General features: G+C 38.1%; 1 protein-coding gene across 6 annotated transcripts in view; it reads left to right on the top strand.

Moving 5' to 3' along the window:
• Positions 1 to 6,404, top strand: part of TMEM59 (transmembrane protein 59) — a 25,256-nt gene extending 18,852 nt beyond the window's left edge. For 4 of the 6 annotated variants that reach the window (XM_007104416.4, XM_024119794.3, XM_024119795.3 and 1 more), the window contains one exon: positions 5,763 to 6,404. In XM_007104416.4, the coding sequence (XP_007104478.1) occupies positions 5,763 to 5,918 (156 nt within the window). In that variant the 3' untranslated portion in view covers positions 5,919 to 6,404. The remainder of the gene's footprint in view (positions 1 to 5,762) is intronic. The other 2 variants (XM_028489367.2, XM_007104414.4) reach the window with 2 other exon arrangements.
• The last annotated feature ends 3,188 nt before the right edge of the window (positions 6,405 to 9,592 follow it).

Consider the following 9,592-nt stretch of genomic DNA (forward strand, 5'->3'; position numbering starts at 1 on the left):
CGGCAGGCGGACGTGCAACCACTGCGCCACCAGGGAAGCCCTTTTCTTCCTTTTAGATGTTGTCTCTGCTGTGATAAATTTTGTCTTGATTGTATAGCTTTAATCCTGTGAGTTCTTTCCCCTTATTTCCAAGTTGTTTGTAGAACGCCTTGTTGTTCCCACATATGCCCAGGCCCCTGGATCATAAAGCCTAAAGCATCAGAAGCACACGTGGAGTCCTGTTGGCAGCTATTACATTCCCTCCTGATATCTGCATATGGGTGTCACTTTCTTTCCCCTCTCTAGAACTCTTCTTCCTGTCCTTAACAATCAAAAGTATGGTGACACCCTCAAAGAGCCTATGCTTTCCAAACATACATTTTCTAGAAAAGTATATCAAAAGCACTCATTTGAATTCGCTGCTTTTAGGCTTTACTATGTATCTGAAACCACACTTTAGCTAAGTAATAATGTTTTTTCAACTGTATTTTTAATTATAAAAATTCTATATACTTGGTATAGAATTTATAAAGTTATATATAAAGAAGCAGGAAAAAAAATCACTCATCCAGAACTATTTCATATTGCCATTTTAGTGGATTTCTTTTCACAATTAAAAACTGTATAGGACTTCCCTGGTGGCGCAGTGGTTAAGAATCCGCCTGCCAGTGCAGGAGACATGGGTTCAAGCCCTGGTCCAGGAAGATCCTACAAGCTGTGGATCAGCTAAGCCCGTGCGCCACAACTGCTGAGCCTGCGCTCTAGAGCCCGCGAGTCACAACTACTGAGCCCGTGAGCCACAACAACTGAGCCCGCGTATCTAGAGCCCACGCTCCACAACAAGAGAAGCCACCACAGTGAGAAGCCCGTGCACCACAACAAAGAGTAGCCCCCGCTCACCGCAACCAGAGAAAGCCTGTGTACAGCAAGAAAGACCCAACACAGCCAAAAATAAATAAATAAATAAATAAAATATATTTAAAAAAAAAAAAAAACTGTATAAACTGGGACTTCCCTGGCCATCCAGTGGTTAAGAGCCCATGCTTCTATTGCAGGGGGTGTGGGGTCAGTCCCTCGTAGAGGAACTAAGATCCTGCATGCCTCACAGCGCAGCCAAAACAAAAAGGAGAAAAAACAAGCTGTATAAACTATTTCAATATTAATGTTTTGTTTCTTATTTTAAAATATTGCAGTATAAATACTCCTTCCCTGGTATTTTCTCCTTTATTTATTGTAAAAGTAGCTGAGAATTTAGCATTAGGAAAGTTATTCAGATTTTCTTAATCAAAAGCCACCTATTTTAAACTTTACTTTCATAAAACCTTTTCATTGATTTTATTATTGGAACATAAGTTACTCTGACCCCTCTCCATCGTAACATAAGACTCCATTTTAAGTAATACAAGCAATGAGCAATGTTATTTATATTTTGTTATATTATTTATATATATAATCCTATGTGTTTATGGGAAATAATAACCCTGCTGAGAGAATGTTTCTCTTCAGTATGGACCTGGTATCTTGAGCTCAAACATAAAATATAAAAAGCTTCCTTTTCAGTCACTACAAATAAAGCTGAAAATGGTGCTAATAAGGGCCAGGAATGTGGTCTTGGAACCTTATGAGCAGCTTTATTTTTTTTATTTAGGAAAGTTCTGAAATAATTTATCCATAGCCTGTTTTGTATATAGTAGGTACTCATCATATACCATTTGATAGTAATGCCAGAAAGAGTTGGCATTTGTTGATCTTAAAGCAGTATCATTTTGAGTGACTTACAAAGATTTTGATCCATTTTTCTCCACTGTTTTTCCCTGTTCTTTCACATTTATGATGTTGTTTTTTTGAAACTTCATGAAATAATGCTTTTCTCTTGTTGAGCTGTCTATTTAAGATAATAAAGAGTTGTCATTCATAGTGGTCCTTGTCAGGCAGGTCAAACCTGACTTATAAAAACAGGGTTCAGCAATATTGGATATTCCTTTCTAGAGACCAGGCAGCCTCAGAAAATTGCCAGAGCAACAAATAATAATGTAACTGCTGCCTCAGTGTTATCTCATGATCTGTTTGCATCCTTTTTTCTTATTTGTCAAGACCATGATCATCTGATTTCAAATGGTAAAGAAAGGTTTTAGAAGACTTCAAATAACATTCATCTTAGTAAATCACGGACACTTGTGGATAACATACTATGTGCTAGGCCCTGTTCAAGAGATTAGAGGTACAATGAAGAATAACATGAAGGTGGAACAAAGTTAAATGTTAAAGGCTGCAACGACTCAAGAAGTAGAGTGGGGGCTTCCCTCATGGCACAGCGGTTAAGAATCTGCCTGCCAATGCAGGGAACACAGGTTCGATCCCTGGTCAGGGAAGATCCCACATGCTGTGGAGTAGCTAAGCCCGAGCGCCACAACTAGTGAGCCTGCGCTCTAGAGCCCACGAGCCACAGCTACTGAAGCCCGCGTGCCTAGAGCCCGTGCTCCGCAACAAGAGAAACCACGACAGTGAGAAGCCCATGCACCGAATCGAAGAGTAGCCCCCCTCGCAGCAACTAGTTAAAGCCCACATGCAGCAACGAAGACCCAACACAGCCAAAAATAAATTAATTTTTTTTTAAAAAGTAGAGTGAAACATGTCTTAAACTGTAATAAACGTTATTTGTCTAAAAAAAAAAAAAAAGACCAAGAATCTTGCTGTTTAGAAGCTTTTAGTCTCAAGAGAGACAATCAGAAAACGATGTAAATGCCATAGCTTTTTAATCTAAATTCTGTTAAGAAAATGAGTTTTAGAAAAGATTTATGTAACTTATCTAAGATTGCATAACTAGGTAGTGGCAAAGGCAGGCCTAAAGCCCAAATACATACTAATTGAGTTTATTTTTAACTTTTAGAAGTAATAATGTGACATAAAATTGACTTCCTCTTCCTCACTTCTCAGATAAACCAGTCAGTAGTTTTAAAAAATTTTTCCAAGCAGTTGCCATTTTAAAATTTTATCTTCTATTTTTTGTTTTATCAATTTTAGACATTATCTGATGTCCTCCTACTAAAGGATGAGTTTAGTTCCCTTATACTGTCTCTCACTTCCATCTCTTCAGTTGCTCGGGTTTGTTTTTTGGGGTTTTTTAAATATAAATTTATTTATTTATTTTTTGGCTGCGTTGGGTCTTCATTGCTGTGCGCGGACTTTCTCTAATTGAGGTGAGCGGGGGCTACTCTTCGTTGAGGTGCACAGACTTCTCATTGGTGTGGCTTCTCTTGTTGCAGAGCACAGGCTCTAGGCGCATGGGCTTCAATAGTTGTGGCACGTGGGCTCAGTAGTTGTGGCTCGCTGGCTGTAGAGCACAGGCTTAGTAGTTGTGGCACAAGGGCTTAGTTGCTCTGCGGCATGTGGGATCTTCCTGGACCAGGGCTTGAACCCGTGTCCCCTGCATTGGCAGGCGGATTCTTAACCACTGAACCACCAGGGAAGCCCCCAGTTGCTGGTTTTTATAATGTATATTATTATTTTGTATACTTTTAGTGAGTGCTTTACAAATTTCTGTTGACTCCTCATTACTGCCTTTCCTTCTCCCTTTTCCTACTGTCTCAATTTTCATTAATTATTATAATCCTTGACAATAAAATATACTCATTCTTCTGTATATATACTTTCATAGGTTGATCTGAAAAATTAAAATCCACTAGGCAGCATTTACAATATTATGATTATATAAATATTCAAAGTAGAACACTGGTTCTATTAGAACACTGGCAAATATAAACCTGAATTAAAAGTGTTCTCAGGGGCTTCCCTGGTGGCGCAGTGGTTGCGCGTCCGCCTGCCGATGCAGGGGAATCGGGTTCGCGCCCCGGTATGGGAGGATCCCACATGCCGCGGAGCGGCTGGGCCCGTGAGCCATGGCCGCTGAGCCTGCGCGTCCGGAGCCTGTGCTCCGCAACGGGAGAGGCCACAACAGAGGAAGGCCCGCATACCACAAAAAAAAAAAAAAAAGTGTTCTCAGGAGAATCTTCCATATATCTCTGCTTAATGGAACCCATTTTTGTTTTGTTCTGGCTTTCTCCCCATTTTCTAAGTCATCTCAATTGCTACTGTTTCTTGTATGTTATTTTCTTTCTTGATTTCCTCTTTACTTTTGCTGGACCTCCTTAAGTAATTTTTTTCATAAAGGATGCTTGGGCAATAAACTTCCCAAGGTAACACTTTTGAAAATACCTCTACTGTACCCTTGTATTTGATTAGTAATTTGAGAATACAGAGTAGCCACAGAATCACTAAACATACTGGTTAGAGGTTATCCATATGCTCCCATCCATTTCCCTGCGCGAATTTTACTCTTTCTCCCTGATCTTCTAGATAGCTTCTTCCATATAGATGTTTGAAATCATTTAAACAGTTCCTGGTCGCTGTTTCAAGGTTTTTAAATGTTAAATAGAGTTGTGAAAGTTTTTCTTTCGTTGTGCCCCAGAGCAAATTATGGCATGTTAATTTGGGTTTTAAGGAGGCCTTAGTGTATCAGATCCGTGTCCAATCCATCAACCACTGAATTTGTCTTGAAAATATTCTCTTACTGGAAAAGTGTCAGGTACTGGGCCACCTCCTTGGTGCAGGATAGTTTGTTGCCTTGAAACAGTAGACAGCAGACCACATCTGAAATGTGTTCAAGTAAGCAGCCGTCATGACAATCACTTTTAGAACATTTTTATCACCCCAGAAAGGAAACTCGTACTAGTATTTACTCCCCATTTCCTCCCAAGCATCTTCACCAGCCATAGACAACCAATATGTGTGGTCTCTTGTGACTGGCCTCTTTCACTTAGCATAATGTTTTCAAGTTTCATCCATGTTGTAGCATGTATTGGTATTGTAGATACTTAAACTTTTGAAGGTGCTCTTTATTCAGCATCTTCTGAAAGCACCTTTCCAACATCAGGTACTTCTGTGTCGGTCTGTCTTTTTAATATAGTCAGTTGTCCTGTCAATAATGTCAGCACTTCAGTTTTTAACTTACAGAATCAGAGATTTATTGCCATGTGCATTAACAACAAAATCTATCCCATTTGTTAGTAAAAACTTTTCATTTTCTTTTTTTTCCTTTAGGGGATAGACCTATATCTAAGTAGACCTACTCTCAAAAGATATTAGACATTTCCATTATACTTCAGTGAGTTTTATGACATTTGCACTGATTCTGTGTTATGCTTTCATTCTTTCATTTTAGTATCTATCTTCTTGGATATGTTAGTAATAATTTGAGCTTTTATAGGTTTATGAAAACCTTTCTATCAATGTTAAAGTATTTCATGTACATTCTTTGTTCTACTCACAGCCTTTTAAAATAGTACATACCATTTTCCATATATATTAATTTAGAACATTTAGTAGCAGAGAAACTTACCCCAAATCATTTGACCACTTGGTTGGAGAGCTAAGATCTTAAAGGAATTGATCACTTAAGGCATCAAACATCCAGAATCCATGCTCTTGTATGACCACACTTACTCCATTTAAACCTGAGCAATTTTTCTTGATGCTCAGTTGTTAACTTCTAAGTATTTTAAGTCAGTACATGTGGAAAAGTTTTCTTTGGCCATCCACTAGGAACTGAATCACATATCTGTAACACTTTGAGTAAAAGCATTCTTGAGGATGTTTATAGAATTTCTTTTTTTTTTTTTTTTTTTTTTTACCAAATACCCACAGATTAAATTGCTATTTGAAGACTTACTTGGAGAGGTTCCTAATTATCCAAATTGCTAATGTTCATTGATTGTTTTTTGCAGAAGCTGAGTATCTATGGTGACTTGGAATTCGTGAATGAACAAAAGCTAACCAGATATCCAGCTTCTTCTCTTGTGGTTGTTAGATCTAAAGGTGAAGATCATGAAGAAGCAGGGCCTCTACCTGCAAAAGTGAATCTTGCTCATTCAGAAATTTAAGCTTTTTTTTTTTTTTTTTTTTAAGAAAAGTGTATAGACATCTAAATTTCCATTCCTCATAGTGCTTTTTAAAATGGTTTCATTGGCTATAGGACTTAAAAATCACTATTAAATGCAAGTAAAGTTACCCAAATCTGTGACAACTGTATTTGCTGTAATTTTACCTGTAATTTTTTTCTAGTAATTTAAGAGATGGATATTTGGGATTGTATTTTTATTTTACTAATATCTGTGCTATTTTAATTATTATTTGCATTGTTTTTGTTTGTTTCCTTTCTTAGCCAAATTCTGTGAGCTGATCATTGTTCTTCCCCGCCTCCTACCATGTCAGTCACCTTAGTTAATAAGTTGAATACTCAGTAGGATATGACACTCCTGCTCAGCAATGGCCCACACCTGTAATTTGAAATTTAGTAGAAAATGCCCTTTAATACACTACATTTTCAGTTGTATTGAACTGAAATCATTAAAATTTTATTTGAATAATTATGTGCTGAAATTTGAGTTAATATACTCCTAATTTTCCAGATCTTCCCTTTTACCCCTACCCAACCCAGAAAATAAGTAGGAAATGTTCTATGTCTGTTTATTGCTATATGATGATCAGGGAGCAAATTAAAGCAAAAATGATTCTCTCACAAATGCATTTTATGTTATTTTGCACAGGCTATAGATTTTTTTGTTGGATGGATCTTTCCAAAGAACTATTTTTCTCTGTTAGAAAGCATATCAAGTATAAGTTAAAGATATTACCAGAGAAAGCTTTTCATTTTGATAGTAAGAATTAGACGCTCGTGTTGCACAATTAAGTATAGAATTTACTTTGCAAAAACTGTTATTATCATTCCTTTATTATTATCAATAATATAGATACAAAAATAAGAGTGACATCAAGTAACATAGTACACCACAGTTAATGTGATTCAGTGTCATTAGACGTGAAATGTTATATGACTTTGCTAACCAATACTTTCCTCACTCACATGGGCATTACTGGCAACTGCAGTAGTGCTGTTTGAATAAAGAGTGAGTCACACACTTGCCTTCAGCCTAGTCATTAGCTTTCCCTGAGTCAAAAGAAAATAGAATTAACTAATCAAGTAAGGCTTTGGTCACAAAGTATAGGTTTTGCTTTTTTAAATAGTAGGTTGTCTAGATTTGGAAGATAGATGGTTAGAAAGTATGTCAGGCAGTCATCTCTTTCTGATTTTTTGTGAGAAAACAGTTATAAAATATGAAAAATGGATTGAATTTACCTTAAAAAAAATAAGCCCAGTTGTCTTATTTACCGCCCATGGTATACACTTATGTTCATTAATCAGACACACATTTAATTGCAATGCACCCAGTGAGGCCAACTGAGGGGAATATATTCAAAATGCTGCAGATTTATAGGAGTCAGCCCACTATTAGGAAAGGCCTCCCTAATAAAAACAAAACAATACGAAAGAATATCTCAATAAGAAAGAGCAACTGTATAATTGTCCTATGCTCTTCCACCTTCCCTTCGTTTTGTTTCTCTTTGCTTCCCGAATGAGATACCCCTGAGATACCCTCATTCCTGTAGAAAGCATTGATCCAAGTTTAGACAAACTTTCCCCTCTTGTTTGTAAGAGACATTTCCTTGTATGAGGAAATACCCAATCTTTCCTGTTATTTAGCAGGCACTCAAATATTTATGTCCTGCCTTTTTATTTTCACATGATTAAACCAGACTGACGTTTTCAAAAACAGTTTTACTTTTAAAAAAGAAAAGAAAAATCACCACCACCACCACCACCCCAAAGGTATACAGCATAAAAATATGTGACTTGAAAATTGCAACAAAAGCAACGAAACTGGCCCCTTCTAAAGTAACAGTGTAGCCCTTTGGGTGGGTCCAACTTTACTTGTTTCCATTAGACAGGTATCACCTTCTTTCCTACCACACAGCATCTTCTTGGGAAGCTTGCCTTGGTTCTAGGCAAATTATCAAGACCCTTGAGTCTCTGGTTCAAACCTCCCAGACTCCTAAGGTCCTTCTTGCTTGGTTCAGGTCCCTGGTGTAAGAGATACACTGATTCAGGCAATTACGAACACAGTAGTAATCACCACAATGAATGATTTAGGCCCAAGATTCCCAATCTTTTCACAAAACTTCATGAATACCTTTTATATATATATTTTTTGTAAATCAGAAATTACCAGATTCTGGTCTATCAATCTTATCTCAAAAATTCGTATGATGTATTATCAGCCAATTTGAGCTGCTCATTAGCATGTGAAACCTGGTACTTTCACTCTGAGCCAAAAGCAAACAACTTTATCCCTTATTATTAGTCTGTGTGGCTTTATCTTAGATAAATGTGCCATTTCCATTATGATTTTTTAAATATATAAAATAGTTCTATTATAATTTTTGTGGGCTCTTAAGTATCTTAGGACCACATGTGGAGAATCAGAGGGTTCTAGACCTTTTTCGATAAAGCTAATCAGGCCCCCCAACCTTTGGTGCAGTCTATATAACATTCTCAGCTGAGTCCCCACACCATGATAGTGATTTTTGCCAAGATACCGTATTAGAGATCCACAGTTTAACCATTCAGCAACCACTTGGGAGCCTGAGTGCCAAGCCTAATGCTGGGAGATGGGACTGCAACAACAAACAAGACCCAGTGCCCAACTCTGGTCGCTCAGATTTTAAAGAGGGAGACAGACTTATTAATGTGGTAAGTGCTGTGACCAGGTAAGCATGGAGTACTGTGAGGGGACCCCTAACTTCTGGGAGGAAGTGATATCCAAGCTTAAACCTAGAGGGAAAAGGAAAGCCAAACAAAATACAGGGAGCAGTGTTCCAGGCAGTGGGGACAGTATGCTCAAAGACCTAGAGGCAAGAGGGTGGGGAACAGCAAATTGTTTAGCAGGCAGACATAGAGCATACAAAAGTATAGCTATAGATAGGGCTCGGCGGATCACATAATAAAGGACCTCATTAAACCTGGACTTGGTCCTGAGCAAGGTAAAGCATAGAAAGGTTTTAAGCAAGAGTTGCAGTGCTTTAGAATGAGATGCACGTGGCAACAGCGTGCACGATAGACCAGAGGGGCAAGTCCAGAGGCCAGCAATGTCTTAGCTCTATGGTAACCACCAGAGTCTATTAAATTTTGTGCTTATCCAGCCACAGAGAAATGGGAAATTCCATTCCCTTCCCAGGGTTTTGTTTTTGGTTTTGAATGCCCAATAATCCTATTTCATTTTGTTTCACGTATGTTTTTGAGCTTTTATGTATAAGGCTGTCTGTTCCTCCACCTTATTGTTTGGATGGTAAGCCTAGTCTTTGGGTCACAGTCACAATCAGTATTGCCAAGCAAACTGGGAACGCTGTCCCATGCATTCCTAAGCTTCTTACCAGCTTTCACGTTGGGCTAAATTTTTTTTTTAACATCTTTATTGGAGTATAATTACTTTACAATGGTGTGTTAGTTTCTGCTTTATAACAAATTAAATCAGTTATACATATGTTCCCATACCTCTTCTTGTTTCTCCCTCCCACCCTCCCTATCCCACCCCTCTAGGTGGTCACAAACCACCTAGCTGATCTCCCTGTGCCATGCGGCTGCTTCCCACTAGCTATCCACCCTACGTTTGGTAGTGTATATATGTCCATGCCACTCTCTCACTTCATCACAGCTTAC

This window comes from Physeter macrocephalus, chromosome 4 (assembly GCF_002837175.3).
Source record: "Physeter macrocephalus isolate SW-GA chromosome 4, ASM283717v5, whole genome shotgun sequence".
Classification (NCBI taxonomy): Eukaryota; Metazoa; Chordata; class Mammalia; order Artiodactyla; family Physeteridae; genus Physeter; species Physeter macrocephalus.